Source organism: Engraulis encrasicolus, chromosome 3 (genome assembly GCF_034702125.1).
Source record: "Engraulis encrasicolus isolate BLACKSEA-1 chromosome 3, IST_EnEncr_1.0, whole genome shotgun sequence".
In the NCBI taxonomy this organism is placed as follows: Eukaryota; Metazoa; Chordata; class Actinopteri; order Clupeiformes; family Engraulidae; genus Engraulis; species Engraulis encrasicolus.
The window spans coordinates 50461296-50478052 of NC_085859.1; the positions used below are offsets into that span (position 1 = coordinate 50461296).

Sequence of the window (16757 nt, forward strand, 5' to 3'; positions counted from 1 at the left end):
TCTCTCTCTCTCTCTCTCTCTCTCTCTCTCTCTCTCTCTCTATGGGTTTATAAGTCTTGCTGTTTGGTTTATTCATTGTATGAAATGGGTTTTCTGAGTTTCTCTTTGTCTTTCTCCGTGTTCCTCCGCAGTCCCCGACCCCCCCATGATCGACCTGACGCGCAGCCGCATCTACAACGAGACCCAGATCCACTGGCGGCTGTCTGAAGACACCCTGCCCACCGATCACCACGTGCTGGAGTACCGCAGGTTGGATGCCGCCGCCCCAGTGGACGAGGAGGGAAGTGCAGGAGGAGGAGGAGGTGGAGGATGGCAGGCCACGGAGCACGTCTATGGCTCCAGTGCTGTGGTGTCAAACCTGGAGAAGGATGCTCTGTACTCCTTCCGGGTCAAGAGCTTCCGGAACGCACTGTCCAGCCCCTATAGTCCTGAAGTGACCTTCCACACGCCACCCTCCTCCGGTGAGTACCGTACTACTGGTAACAGGTGACAGGTAACAGGTTTTTCTAGTCTGGCTCACCAGGGAACACCGGGAACTTCCATGTCGGTTGGTCCATCTTTCAAAAAGTTGGTCACCGATTAGTCCGTCAGTCATTTACCGACACGTCCCTCAGTGTCCCGCGGGAAATGTCTTTATATATGGTAATATATAATATGGTATATATGGCAATCTGTTTGTTTCCGCACACCAGCCGACGTTGCATCTACAGATTATAAAAGCTCTTTTCCACTGCCGGTTTTCTGGTAGGCCTACCAGGAATAAGGCTTGTATACATGACTCTGTAAGACACCATGTTTGTTGGTCCATCTCATCAGTTGGAAGCTGTTTACTTCCACACCACACTCCACTAGCCTATGGTCAGTGCTGCCGAGAAAACGTGGTTTGTTTTTAGGCTTTTACTCACGACTCTATTATAAAGTATGTTGGGTGGCCAATCAGGAAACTGTTTCCGTTCACACACCACCTGCCTCTGAATATAGACACACACCACAAGTGCCCGGCAGCACTCAGACATGTCTGATAGTTTGACAGGAAACGAGGGGGGGGGGGGTGGGATCGGGAAATGGCCACGGGCTGGAATCGAACCCGGGTCCCCAGCACAACACAGTGTTCCCCCAGCACAACACAGTGTTCCCCCAGCCCTTTGAACCACAGCGGAACCAGGCAGAGTGGAGTGTTTTGGAAACGAATCAATCTGCATTTTTTTTTTTTGGAGTGGTGACGTCTTGTTTGTGTGCGTTGTTGGCACAGCCTCTGGTGAGGGATGCCGGGAACAAGTGGTGTTTTTTAGTCGTGTTCACGTGAGTTAATAAGACTGTTTGTTGGTCAGTCGGTCAAAAACAGTTTTGCTGTTGGATCTTTTTTTTGGCGCTGTTTTTTTGTTTTTTCTATGTTGCCGCTGGTGTAATTGGTGGCTTAACCTGTTGTTATTTGTTCTTGTAAATCTTTTAACCTGGATTTTTTAGTGATTTTCTTCATACTGAGAGGCATTTTGGTTTTACACGTGACTAACTTACTGGCAGGAATGACTGGTGTTTTTTTTTTAATAGGAACCGTTTTGGGGAAATACTGTAGGCTCATTTTCTGACCAATTGAGTTTTGAATCCAATCAATCAGCTGATCTGATCTGGCATTAAAAGCTCCAAACTTGGCAACGGAGTATCCAAATCTGGCAACAAGAGTATCCAAACCTGGGATTATTGGACTAAATCTTTTTGGGTCAGCTGAAATTCTGTGGACGGGATTGGTCTAGTCAGCACTCAACTAAGCGCATTTCCCCAAAAAGAAGAGCTTTTCTTAAATTTGTGTGTGATTGTGTGTCTCAAAGAAAGTGAGTGTGTGTGTGTGTGCATGCTTGCTTACATGTGTGTGCATGCTTATGCAAAAAGTCCTCAAGGTATGGGCCCCAAATGTCTTTCATTTATTTCTAATCTATATCGGGTAAATTGGACGTCTCCTGTTGTTGTGACGTCTTCTCAACAGGCAATGAGCAGGCAGCCAACATAAACAACAGACAGTGAAATACGTCGCCGAAATAACCCACCTGACCTGAAGAAACAGCCTGACCTTTGTCTCTTCATCTGACGCACGGAGATGTTTGTCTGCGTGCCCTTTTTGCTTACTGCAGTGCATACTAAAACCTCTCTTGCGTCTACAAGAGCGAAGGTGACCTGACGTTGCCCGACGGTACGTTGCCTTTGGTCGAGTGACCGAATCACCAGGTCAATAGGAGATCTGCTTATGCAAGAAGTCCTCAAGAGGCCAAGGAAGACGTTGGTGGACAACGCATTTCTTTTTGTTTAGGATTGCACAGTGTGCCGTGGCGTTTGTCGCCTCGTCGGCGGTCGGATGCTGCAGATTAGCCATTTTATCCTGCCCTCCTGTGGAGAGACCTGCGAGAGAGGTCAAAGGGCGATAGGGAATTGGTTGGGCTAGATGGGATGGGTGAACTGAGCAGAGAGAGGTCAACCAAGGCACTCCTTATCCGACCGCCTGTTTGCATTCATGTCCAGACAAGAGCAGCAGTGTTAGGAGTGTTAGGAACTTCAAAGAAAATGGAATATTGTACAAGAACAACCACTAGCTGGTGTGGCCAGGAGTGACACTGCAGCTATGTTATCGCTATGTTATTTTTATTTTATTTTATTTTTTTTCTCAGACCTCACTGAGCTTTTTCTTCCCCCTTACAAACTATGAATCAAGCGAAAGGGAGTTTTTCCTCACCCCTGATGCCACCAGGGGCCGCACCTGAGCGCCCAATCTCTGTGTGACTATCTATGACTTATGATAGGCCCAGCCACTATGGACCTTACGCATCTAAGAGTCCTGGTCCTAACCTACGTTGACCTTATGACTCTACAATCTCTGTCTATCTCTTCTTCCTCTGCCTTCCTGCTATTTCTGCCTCTCCTCTATACCTCTCCTTTTAAATCTATCTCTAACAATGTTTTTTTTTCCCATTTGTTAAGCACTTTGAGTTACATGCCTTGTATGACACAGTGCTATACAAATACAATTATTATTATTATTATTATAAATAATGAATGGGTGCCAAAGGGGCTGTACGCTTCTCATAGAACTATCTGCCCGTGTGATTTTTTCCCTGGAAACAATGAAGTCGCGTTCGATAGATATAAGTAAGTGAAAGCATTTGCCGACACGTTTGCATCTTGTCAAGTGTTAGATTCGTGAAAATGACCCTTATTTCAACTATAGCAATGACATAACACGTGACAATCGACTTTACGGCACTACGCCATTTGTTTTGTAGTTTTAAGTCTGACTTCAGATGTCGATGTGTTTAAAGTTATGTTAGGATTGTTGCGGACACCTGTTATTTATTGCATTTAAGGTGGTGGAAAAGCGGCATGTGTACATGGGGTAAAGAAAATGACTGCGCTCATCCTTAAGAATTTGGACACCTTCAATTAACATGTTGGACGGCGGTGGGGGGTTTTGAGGTGTGTGTGACTGTAGATGTCTCTGCTAGGATCAGTCAGAGTACGTCTCTCGTCAGCTCTGGTCGTGAATAGTCGCAGAGATTCCTCAGCCAGCAGGTATTAGCCGAATGCTAGCGTGTTGCAGGACAAAACTAACACGTCTTTGGGAGAACAAAGCCATGTCAGGAACCTTTAACTTCACTTCTAATACAACTTCCATGATAAGGTACAGAATGTGCACACATATTTACAAACCAGAGAACAGAACCGTCACAAATCCCTGCTGAGCCATTTAGCCCAATAGGCTCCCATTCATCTTTTACTTGGCTGCGTTCGCCAACGGGGCTATAATGGGAGCCAATGAGAGATGTCTTTCTCATAGCTTAGAGAATCTCTGGGAACTTGTTTTAATCACAAGTTAGCCTCCGTCAGTTTCTCTATACTGGGGACCCATACTACACATTTCTTTCGTAAAACTTTGGTGTACTCAACATTTTCAGGTTCCCAATGGGCCTGTATGGAGCTGGCAAGTAGACTATGTACTGTTACAGAACAGATAGAACAGCAGGTGAGCCGAGTAGAGAGAGGTCAACCAGGGGCAGCCCTTAGCCTCCTCCTTGCATTCATGTCCAGAGCCCTGCCAGGCCCATTCACTGTCACGATGATGACTTAGTATGGCTTTTGTGCCACAGCAAACGGATGCCCTTTGATTTTTTTCCCCCTTTTCTCACTGTCTGTGTCTGTGCAGACACAGGCTGTGTCCCATCCCCCACAGCGAACTCAAAGCTCCGCACCTGTCGCTCTGCCTTTTTTCCCCATGAAACGCTCCAGATCACTAATGGTTTTCTGCACTTCTCTTGTTCTGCGCAGTATCAGTCTGCTGGACGTATTTGGCCGTCTGCCTTCTCCCTCAGTAGCCTGCCCAGAGAAGCCTCCACATGTAGCCCTCAAGTCAGCCATCAAATCCTGCATCAGTATTCTTTACATTTCTACATGCATAGTGCATATTTGTATGTGATTATTGTCAATGTTTTTATCTATATGTTTAGTTTAACTGCACATTGGAGACTGGTTATGCTTAATTTCAAACCGGTCATGCGCAGTATTTGACAAAGTACACTTTGACTTTTGACATGACGGTGTATGATCCTCCAATGTTGTTCTTGTGCATCCCCCGTTTGTCTATTTATAATCCCTCCCATTCTATGGCTCAATGATTCTTCTTACTTGTACACTCTCGTTTCCCTGTGCGTTTTCTTTTCCCTCCATCCTTCAGCTTTGCTCCACTCTATGGCTCGTTAATGCTAACTAAGTAAAGCATCGTTGGAGGCCGGGCAGGGTAGGCAGACAGTTACACTGTAAGCCAAATGACACCGCACGACCAGGAAAGCAGACTGGGCAGGCAAAGAGGTCATTAGTCCCAGGCCCAGGGAGGAGAGGGTGGCCTAGAATTTGGGTCCTCATTACATTGTATGTATTGGGTGAGGGAGGGGGGGGGAAGGTGGGATTTCAGATGACTTTGTCCCTGGCCCAACCAAAGCTGTGCGCGGCCCTGCGTGTGGCGGCCCAGGTCTGCATTCCTGTGTGCTCCGAGACGTGTAGCAGCAGAATGCCGCTAGCCCTGCGTTATTAATGAGATGGAATTCTGGGTCACTTCGCTGCCGTGGCAACTATTTATTTTCTGCTCACGGATCGTCTGCCTGCCAACCGAAAAAAAGAGAGAAAAGAAACAGAAAAAAGAGAGAGGGAGGGAGAAATATACAAACGCGTTCCGAGCTCAGGGTTTTGTCCACACAGCCTTGTCCCCGGTTAATCCGGGGGAAGTTTCCAATAACCACACGCATCACAAAGCCTCCTCTTCATCCTCAATTGCACCTTTCTCCGCTGGCGAAGACAAATTGAAATGTTTTGATATCTTGCACTTGTGAAGAAAAATTGAAATGTTTTGACTTCTTCGGGTCCCTGTGTAGAGCCATCTGTCTGTGTCTGTCGTGTCTCTCTCTCTCTCTCTCTCTCTCTCTCTCTCTCTCTCTCTCTCTCTCTCTCTATCTCTATCTATCTCTCTCTCTCTCTCTCTCTCTCTCTCTACAAGAGATTCAGCAGCATTTCCTTTTGAAGTAAAACACAGAATATGTGGGATGATTCATTCAAATGAGTCAACAGCGAATCATCACTGTAGAGTATAATATAAACTGAACAGTGCATCTCTGTGTGTGTGTGTGTGTGTGTGTGTGTGTGTGTGCTTGGCTCTGTTCTCTATTTTTGGCTGTGCTGTTTCCATGTTTGTTTGATGTTAGCCTAGTTTTTGCATTATCCTCCCCCCTGGACAAAGCATGGAAAATGTGCAGGAGTAGTATATTTGCATAGCTGGGAGGTAATCAGTGTGCTCTTGTACGCCACTGTTAATCTGTGCAAGGGCGCCCTCGTGTGATGACAAAGGGAGACTGCATGTGGTGGTGTGTAGCTCCCAAATGGTATTGATGTGTTTTGAAGTCAATTAAGCTCTGCAGTTAGTCCCTGATGTCTTTGTGATTGCCTCTGATTTCTTTAAACTCTCACATCTTTTTAAGTGTGGAGTGTGTGTGGGTGTTTTTTTGTCATATAGTGGATGATTGGACCATGTGATGGTTCAATAAAGGGATTTTAACCCCTTAAGACACATAAATTAGCTGTTAACAGAATGGCAAAGACCAAGTCGTAATGCATTACTAAAGGCACTGTCATAGAGAGAAAGTCAACTACTACAGTATTATACTACTCTCTCTCTCTCTGTCTCTCTCCGTTTCCCCATCTCCCCACAGTGTTAAATTTCTTATAAAATGATGAATTTTACAAATGCTTCTACATGGCTGTCTGGCCTGGCTAGCTTGAATGGATGTTTAAACCATTTAATTGAACCATAAACATCTCGCCCGCTGTCTTCTCTGCCTCTGCCCTTTCCTCGTACTGTTTGGCTTCCTACTGTGCCATCATAATTATGAATACTTCTTTGATTTTTAACTCTCTCTCTCTCTCTCTCTCTCTCTCTCTCTCTCTCTCTCTCTCTCTCTCTCTCTCTCTCTCTCTCTCTCTCCTCCACAGTCTTCGGCTTCCTCTTTAACGACAAGTGTGGCTTCAGCTCGGAGCGTCTGGTGCTGAGTAAGCGTCGGGACTCGGTGGAGAGCGTGGCGGGCATGTCCCTGCTGCTGTCGGCCGAGCGCGTGCAGACGGGCAGCTACATCTGCCTGGACTACATCATCGGGGACACGGGCATCTCCCAGGGACGCCACTTCTGGGCCTTCCGCGTCGAGCCGCACTCCTACCTGGTCAAGGTGGGCGTGGCCTCCGACTCCAAGCTGCTCGAGTGGTTCCACAACCCCCGCGACACCAGCAGCCCCAGGTGCGCTATGCTATCAACTTTCCTATTATATACAGTAGCAGCCCCAGGTGTGCTATAGTGTCAACTTTCTTATTATATTCAGTAGCAGCCCCAGGTGTGCTATACCATCAACTTTCTTATTATATTCAGTAGCAGCCTCAGGTGTGCTATGCCATCAACTTTCTTATTATATTCAGTAGCAGCCCCAGGTGTGCTATACCATCAACTTTCTTATTATATTCAGTAGCAGCCCCAGGTGCGCTATGCCATCAACTTTCATATTATATTCAGTAGCAGCCCCAGGTGCGCTATGACATCAACTTTCTTATTATATTCAGTAGCAGCCCCAGGTGTGCTATAGTGTCAACTTTCCTATTATATGTAATTGTATTAAATATGGGTAACACTTAACTTGACGCTGGCGTCATACGTATGACATAAGTGTCATAAGGCAGTCATGCATGTGTCATAAGCATTATGTCAATGTTAAACATTGTTTGGCTTTGTCTTTAAGTGAAATTCGGTTATGACAAAGACGGGCTTAACAATGTCTACTTTTCATGGCCATACAATGTTTATGACATTGGCATTATGTTTATGACTTTCATGACACTATTATGACACAGTTATGACACTGTTATGTCATACATATGACGCCGGCGTCAGGTAAAGTGTAAGCTAAATATGTTATAAGTGTGGCACCACTGTGACACTAGCAACAGTGCGCTATTGGGAGGGAAAGTGGAAAACAGCGATCCTAGCGGTTACGTTCCAAACACCAGGGTGATCCTATTGAAACTCCCATAGACAAGTTTTTAAAAAAAATCCCACAAAGATATGACTTGGAACTATAACACCAGACACATTTTTCAGCGTACACAATAGCATGAACTACTACCTGTGAAAATCTCAAGTCATTTTTTGCCCTTTTAAGAAAAATAGAAATTGTGCCAATCTGGTCGGAAACGGACTACAGCTCCCAGCATGCTGTGCTTCGCGCCTCGTTGACAACACAGAGAAACAAATGAACGCGAACGAACGCAAGTTCTTCGCATATCTTCACATTCTTGTAATCCTATGAGTTCCACATTGTCTTCTTATTACACATATATACACGCGATCATTTTGGTATGGTTTTAAATTCTCTAGTAGATATGATGGCTTCTGTGGTGACGAGTAACCACCTCTCTGGCTCATGTTTGGCTATGCTAATTTGGCTATGCTAATTACATGGAGTAAACAAGCCACACATGCCAGTCAGTGTAGTTCTGTATTAGCTTTTTAAAGAATATTAAAATCAGCTCAGATCAGTGAAAAACCGAACATTTTACCACCTGGTTCGATAAAACGGGCCAACATGCCCATAATATGACTGCCACTACTTCTACTTCGTCGTCAGGGCCGAGATGTAATTTTTCAAAGAAAAAAAACATTCATTTGTTGCAGGTGGTTGGAACGTTGCCAGCAGGGGGCGATGAGATTACTTTCCCTCCCTATAGTATCAACTTTCATATTCTATTCAGTAGCAGCCCCAGGGGTGCTATATTATGAACCTTCATATTATATTTTGTTATTAAATATGTTCAAGTAAGAAAAGTAAGGTTCTTCAACCCCTGTGACGACAACAGCCTCAGGTGAGTTGTAGAACCAGAGAGATTATAGACAGAGAGAGGTGCCAGTGTCCCATTGTTTCTGGGTTGAGATGTGGTTCTGCAATATAAGAAGGTAGAATCTTTTTAAAAATGTACATTAAATGTGAACTATGAAAGATGGTGGCCAGAGTTGGTATTGCAACTATGCTGCTCATTGAATCTGTGCCGTCTACTGCCAAATTGGATTTTTCATGAATATTTACAAAATAATATTTACTAGCATGGTCAAAGCACAGTGAGTTTGGCAGCTAAAAATGCCTATTTCTGGAAATTCAAAATGGCGGACAATGGGGAAGATCCCCCTTTTCATGTATGAAAAGTGCCATTCACAATGAATACTTCGAAATTGTTGGTGGTGGTAAGTATTCATGATGAAGGTAACATTTGTGGCAGCATGAATCTGGAAATAAAATGCTAAAAAAATTACACAAGGCACCTTTAAAGAGTGTTCTTACAATTATACCTCCAGTTACTTCAAAAGGATACCCTTCTGATTCAGTTAAGTAAAACTGAAGCAAGCAAGCAAAATGTACCATTATTATAGCATTGGTGAATCTCCTGTCTTGCATCCCAAATGGGTATTCTGCCAGCTTGGCTTGCAACCCTGTCTATTGGGCACATTTGGTCTCGTTGCGTCCTCCAAGTAAGTGGAAATTGGCCAGGTGTCACAGGGTGACCCCAGCAGTTACATAAGATCGCCGGTCGGTCGTTACGCAAGCTCCTCTCAGTCTCATCAGCAGCCAGTGATCTCGATGAGGTGCTCGGTATAATGGGCAACCATATACTCCAGCACCCCTTTGAGATGGGTGCTCATCACCATCACACAGACTCCCCGCCTTGAACCATTCATTCGTCATCCCCCCTGCAGTGGGTTTGGTTGCAGTGTTGACCTCCCCCTCCACACAAACACACACAGGGTTGCTGACGGCTTTGGCCGGGCCCAGGACAAAGTAATCTGAATGGGCCCCCCATCCAATACATACAATGGAATGAGAACCCAATTCTGGGCCTCCTCTCTCCCTGGGCCCTGGACAACTGACCCTTTTGCCCCCCCTTGTCAGCATCCCTGAACACACACACACACACACACACACACACACACACACACACACACACACACACACACACACACACAGTCGCGCTCATACAATCAACCTCAATTATTGAAGCCCCCTTGAGTGGCGTGAGGGCGTTGCGTAACAGGAGCATAACAAAAGGGGAGAGTGCTGGAGTGGGGATCGGATGCTCCCTTGTTTATACTGTGGAGCCCCTCTCTCCTCACAATAACAACCCTGTCAAAACCTCAGACGACAGATAACCATCACGAGCAGATCAAAACCTCGGTCAATAGAAAACGCTTTTGGAAAATAATCACCCGTTAATGCTTACTGATACTGATGTTTTTCGAGTTACTATCAGTTCTTCATATTATTCATATCACTGTAAATATTCAAGTTTTCTTTTTATACCTTTTTTCAATTGCATTGTTACAATGCTGTTTGCCTTGTTCACCCTGTGAATCCCTCACTGCTATGTTGTTTAGATCTTCAAGTAATGCTCCAGTTGTGCTGCTCCCTTTGTGAAACCAGGTCATTGTCCATATCCATTGAATGCTTCACTTGTACACTCCTTGAATCTATGTAGTCTATCGTTGGATCTGGCCTAAGGATGGCGGTGCTCCATTAGAAGCACTGGTATAATCTGGCTCAATAATTTATGCTAATGTCTGAAGTGCTACGGCTGCCATTTTTTGACACTCGGTGCCGATGATGGAAGGGATTTTAGGATGCATTAAATCTGGATCGCTGAAGGGAGTTAGGAAATGGAGTTCATTTCTCAAACGTGGAGGGCTTCTAGAAAAGGAGTATGATTTGGAGTATCAATATCACAGCTTGATTCTTACAGGGTGAAAGGATCTCAGGAATGGTGCATGGGACTGTAGGCTACATTCAATATACTGTATGCTACAAACCTTCTGATGGACAAATATTGGAGCATAGAAATCAACACACTCTTTAATTTATAACAACTACTGTATATTGATATGTCCCCACTGAGGTTCTTAAAGATGTTTGGTAATATCATGCATTTCTTTCCGCCATTCGTTCACCAATAATATCATCTTCATGATCACTTCTTGCCTCCAGGTACAGTGGTGCTCATATGTTTACATACCCCAGCAGAATATACGCTTTTTCTGCGATTTCTCACAAAATATGACAGATTACACAAAAACCTTTTATTCACTCATTGCTAGTGACTGGCTTAATATATTTATTAGCAATATTCTGTGTTTACTCTTTCAAAAGCATGATCACAATTCAAACGACCCTGTTCAAAAGTTTACATACCCTAATGTCTGATGCTGAATACGGCCCTGTTTAACATCAAGGATCGCTCTAAATTGTTTGTGGTAGTTGTGGATAAGGCTCTTAATGTTCTCAGATGACAAAACAGCACATTCTTCCTGGCAGAATGGTTGTTTCCTATAATATCTTTGGGTGTCTTGCTGGAACCTCACATTTGAGGTTTCCCCTGAGTGGCTCAATGATGTTGAGATCAGGAGAGTGAGATGGTCGCACAAAAACCTTCATTTTATTCTTTCTGAAGCTAATGACGTGTTGATTTGGCTTTCTGTGTCGAAATATTGTCATGTTGGCTCTGTTGGAATTTCAATTCAGAAATGCATTATGAGTGGTTTGGTTGGAATCAAGCCAATGGGAAAGGGAATCATTGCATTGCAATGATCATTGCAAGGGAAATTGTTCAGGAGGCATAGGACAACCAAAAAATAACTTCAGGTGAAATATAGGACAACATGAAAAAATGTTTTAAACTGTACAGGGAAGAGGCACTTGAGGAAAGATGGGCTGTTGGGGGTTGCCAGGAGAAAGCCATTACTACAAAAATGCAAACATGTTATTTTGCATATGATACACCAAATAGCATAGTGAGAAGCATCAGAATGCATGTGACAAAGTCATTTGGAAAAATTAGATCAATATGGAACTGTTTTCAGCCACTATTAACAGTACCATTTGGAGAACAGTCGACGGAGCCTATGATGAAAGTTACACCATCCCTTCTGTGAAACATGGTTATGGACCACTGATGTCATGGGGACATTTGAGTTACAAATGCACTACACTTTTGGTCCATACTAACAGAATGAGAATACATTTCCCTGTGAAAAATACTGGAGGAAACTTGACACTCATCAGCCTTGAATCTGCACATGGTCCATTGTTTGGACATGCCAACATGACAATATTTCAGCACAGAAAGCCAAATCAACCCGTCATTAGCTTCAGAAAGAATAAAATGAACTTTTTGAGCGACCGTCTCACTCTCCTGATCTCAACATCATTGAGCCATTCAGGGGAAACCTCAAATGTGAGGTTCCAGCAAGACACCCAAAAATATTATAGGACACAACCATTCTGCCAGGAAGAATGTGCTGTTTTGTCATCAGAGAACATTAAGAGCCTTATCCACAATTACCACAAACAATTTAGAGCGGTTCCTGATGTTAAACAGGGCCATATTCAGCATCAGACACTAGGGTATGTAAACTTTTGAACAGGGTCATTTGGGTAGTTTGGGTTGTGATCATGCTTTTGAAAGAGTAAACACAGAATACTGCTAATAAATATCTTAAGCCAGTCACTAGCAATGAGTGAAAAAAAAGGTTTTGTGTAATCCTTCATATTTTGAGAGAAATCGCCAAGAAAGCGTATATTCTGCTGGGGTATGTAAATATATAAGCACCACTGTATGACCATGACTGAGGCCAGTAATATCCTAAAACGGTACACTGGTACAGCATGGACGTCTTCTTTTTTTACTTATGTCTTTGCAGGTGCATAATGACTAACGTTTCGGCGCTACATGCGTCTTCATTTGTAAATGAATATGTAAGTAAAAAAGTAGACATTTGTGCTGCACCAGCTTACTCTTTTTTAATTTTTATTATTTTAATGTTTTGTCCTATATTGCTCTGGTGGCACCAGAGTGTCAACTTCAGAGGCGAGGAGTATGTTTTCCTTTGTTCTCTGGCAATAATACCTTTTTCATTACATTATATCTGCAGGTACGACCATGACAGTGGGCATGACGATCGCAGGCGTCATTTATTCCCACCCCCACTTTGTTAAGCAATAACATAATCTTCACTCTCTACCTCCACGCATGATCTTAACAGTGGACCGTGACACCGTGACCCCGTTCTCACCTCTTTCCGCTGCGGATGTGACCATGATGACGGTAATAACAATCTTCATTTATCCCTCTCCTTACCTGCAGATATGACCATGACAGCGGGCACGACAGTGGCAGCGAAGACACCTGCTACGACCTGTCTCAGCCCTTCACCCTCATCACCGTGGGCATGGGCAAGGTCTTCATCCCCAAGGCCACCTCTCTGGGCGCCTCGGGCACCTCCAGTGCCACCAGCGGCGGTGGCATCGGTATGGGCGGCGGCGGCGGCGACCACCAGACGAGCCGCGTGCTGCCCATGCCGGGCCGCATCGGCGTCTTCCTGGACTACGAGGCGGGCCGCGTGGCGTTCTACGACGCCGACAGCATGCGCATGCTGTACGAGCGGCAGGTGGACTGTTCCGGAACCATGTACCCGGCGTTTGGCCTGATGGGCAGCGGCGCCGTGCACCTGGAGGAAGTGATCACCAGCAAGCGCCTTACCTACATGTGAACAGGAGAGAAGGACAGAGCAGAGCAGAGCGGGAGGAAGAGGGGGATGATGAGCGAGAAGGGGGAGAGGATGGGAGAGTTTGTTGACATCTGTGCAAGATGTAGGGGAAACGGGAGAGGGGGAGAAGACAAGAAAGCAGAGCTTTTGTCTCTCTGGCTTCTCTTTGCTTCTCTTGCCTACATGTGAGAGAGTCTATGAAAGAGAGATGTGAACAAACAGAGGAGAGAAGAGGGGGAGTTGAGGGATGTAGGGTTTTTGTTGCCATCTGAACGAGTGTAGAGGAGAGTGGAGAAGAGGAGTAGACAAAAGAGCAGAGGGAGGCTTGGCTGTTTCAATCTGCTTGTTTTTGTCTGTCTGGCTTCTCTTTGCTTCTCTCGCCTACACATGAGCAAGTCTGGGAGTGAGCTGGGTAGAGCTGAAGAGGAGAGTAGAGTAGACGAGAGGAAGGAGGAGGCTTGCTTGTGTCAGTCCTTTCATTCAGTCTGGTCTCTGCTTGCTTGTGTGCAAATGTAGTGACGAGCAAGTGGAGGGAGACAAGGGACTGAAGCCGCTCTGCCTACGTGTGAGTGAAGGGGACCAAGGAGAAGAAAAGACCAGAGGGTAGTTGAATGGAATATCTGGTGGGTGACTGATAAAGGAGTGCCTGTCTTGAAGCAGGCCACATCTCCTTCAGTCTGCTTGCATCTGTCCCTCCTTCTCCCTGTAACGTTCCAATCCTCCTGATACATCTCTTTGCTGTAATCGTGAAGATTTTTTTGTTTTATATTTATGGTGAGGTGATTTCCTGTCTCGATTCTTTTCGCTGTCTCATTCAGGTCATTCTTTTGAGGTTTAATTCCTAATTGTTTTTCTTTTTCACATTCTCTCTACATAGTCATTTCTTCTGTAACACGAACGAAAAAAAACAGCGATAAAGTTTGAACCTGGGAAACCTGGCTGGTTATGCCTATGTGCCTTTCCTTACACAGGGGGTTATGGGATATAGACAGAAAGGTGCTCTCTGAAGCTTCGTCACCTTATTAGCGTCACTGCACACTGCTTACACTTTTCACACATCCACACGCGTAGTTTCACCACACGATGCAATCACGAATGCACATCTTACTCGCTCTTTATGTACTATGAATGTCAACTGCTACTATGTTGTCGTCGTCGTTTCAGTTTGGCTTTTGAACTCACCTCTTTTATGCACAGTGCATGGGGCGTGTCAGACGAGCAAACTTGAATCCCTTACTGTTACTATCAATTCTCAATCTGCACTAATATCTTCATCATGTTGTATCTGTAAACTATAGCACTACCTACACACACTCACACACACACACACACACTGGGCTCTCTTTCTAGATATTTTCTTCTGGTGCTCCCTTTGGTGTATTGTCAAAGTGTTGACACACTGTTGTATGCGCGTATGTCTATTAAGTGCTGGACTGTTGGGGGGGCAAAAAGGAAAAAAATGCACATTAGTTTTGGTTTGAAGACACTGTTTTGATTTTCTTGTATGACATTTTTTTATATAGTTTGCTTTAGTTTGCATTGGATGAAGCACAGTCACACACATTTCAACACTTTTCACTTGTTAATGATGTATGTACGTTTTGTGTGTTTCTTTGTATGTATGGGATCCACAGCATATTCATGTTGTATTGTGAATGTATACTTTGAGGACAGACGGCTTTAACATCACTGCTATGTCTTAATAATCAAGAAAAAAAAACAGCAGCGGAACAGCTGTGATGTACATCTTACAGCACCAATGCTGGAAACATCATGCAGCAGCAGTATGGGGTCAGTAGTGTTGCCTTTAGGGCTCAGGCTGTGCGTATTATGGCCTTTTCTCTCTTATCTATCTAGTCACGTGTTTGGGACACACTGTAGCAGAGGTGGTTGAGTTTTATGTTGTGCTTCTGTTGAAACTGATTGGAAACGGGGATTTTCATTTCAGCGTTTTCTCAGGATTTTTTATCCCAAAGGGCCTTGTGCTACCTACCTCCTGTGAGCACTGGGGAAACGTTCCAACAAGGTTATCGCCACGTTTTCTAATATCCTAACACACTGACACACTGAACTGAGCTTCACTCACAGTCCTGTTCTAAGCATTTACTCGATACTCTCTCTCGTATAGTGTGCGTCGGCCTGTTTGGTGGTTTTAGGTGGTTGATATGCTCTTGAAGCATTACAGTTACATAGTGGTTAACACAGTAAGCAGACATTGATGGTAAATTGTATTTTTCTGTTGTTTCCTAACAGTTTGTTATAGCTAACAATGGATAGGGGGAATTTTATCTGAATTAATGTGATGACAGTCATATAAAACCAGTCAGAATCTATTCATTCCTGAAAGCATTTTTTTGTAGTTATTAACTATTTTAGTGCTGTCCAATAACTTATTGTTAAGTTGTTTTTGTTTGTTATTTTTTAGTGGATAAAAGGTTTGACAAATGATCTACCTAATATTAAGTGTCTAGTCTTTAATTTATTTTTGGTGTTGGTATAATGTACATAACCTTTTGAGTATCTGTTTGGTCATTCCATATTTGAACACACTAATACTACTGCTGATCGTGTGTGTGGATCTGTGCAGATTGAAAAAAAGATGTGTGCTCATGGTTGGTACGTGTGTGTTTTTAAATTAAGTCATTTTCTTATTATTTTCATTGTTGCTTGGTAATTGAATGTATGGACAGTCATTTGGAGATGAGGGGTTACAAAGTACCAAAATGTTTTAATAAGTTTAGCCGTGGTGTTGATGCGTGTTTTTAAAAGAGTTTCACGGATCATGTTCTTGGAAGAATTTGTAGCAGTAGCAGTTGATGGTGGTGGTTATTTCATAAAGCTATACTGAGCTGGTGTCGTTATTGTAAGAGGGTACGTTTTTCTTTTTTGTTTAGTTATCAGTAAGCATTTTAAGAAAATAACGTCATATCCTAAGGGTTCCCTGTCTATTCTAATCAATGGAGCTAGCACTTTATAGCATGGTCGCCACTTGTCGGTACAGGTCCGTGTGGATTTTATGGTGTGTGCAATATTTAGAGTGCAAGAGGTGGTACTCCTCTCTCTGTGAGTGTAATGCTTTAACAGAAATGAAATGCTGTCCTTCACTTGTGTCTGCCTACTGTATGGATTTAAATTTTTTGCTGTGTGGGTTTTTTGTATAAAAAAAGAAATAAAAATTAGTGTGTTTCTAATTTTGAACAAAAAATGGTGTGGTTGAGTTTTCTGTTCACAAGTGAAAATCTCATTGTCTCATTGTGACATACCACACAGTGCACACAAAAAAATGCATTTATGCTTCACCTGTGCAAGAGTAGCCCAATGGGTGCCCCAAAGAGAGCAGTGTGGCAGGATGGTACCACACTCAGGGTACCTTAGTCATCAGCAAGGATGCGGGAGAGCATTAATCGCTCTCACCACCCAGCTGGCGGTGTCTGGACTTGAACCAGCAGCTCACCCAAGCTGCTTACCCATGGCTGCCCCAACATGGGGTAATTGGACAGGGGACCATTAGCTACTGTATGGTCTCTCAACGGGAGCTCTAGAGCCCCCCAGGGGGCCTTGGAGAGACCTTGGGGTGCGTTGAGAGCAAGACAGCCGAGAT

At 44.1% G+C, this 16757-nt stretch overlaps 1 protein-coding gene across 2 annotated transcripts in view; it reads left to right on the forward strand.

Annotated features, from left to right (window-relative positions):
• trim36 (tripartite motif containing 36) overlaps nucleotides 1-16360 on the forward strand; it is a 33962-nt gene extending 17602 nt beyond the window's left edge. For both annotated transcript variants that reach the window (XM_063195668.1, XM_063195669.1), the window contains exons 8-10: nucleotides 132-461; nucleotides 6523-6820; nucleotides 12754-16360. In XM_063195668.1, the coding sequence (XP_063051738.1) occupies nucleotides 132-461; nucleotides 6523-6820; nucleotides 12754-13159 (1034 nt within the window). In that variant the 3' untranslated portion in view covers nucleotides 13160-16360. The remainder of the gene's footprint in view (nucleotides 1-131; nucleotides 462-6522; nucleotides 6821-12753) is intronic.
• The last annotated feature ends 397 nt before the right edge of the window (nucleotides 16361-16757 follow it).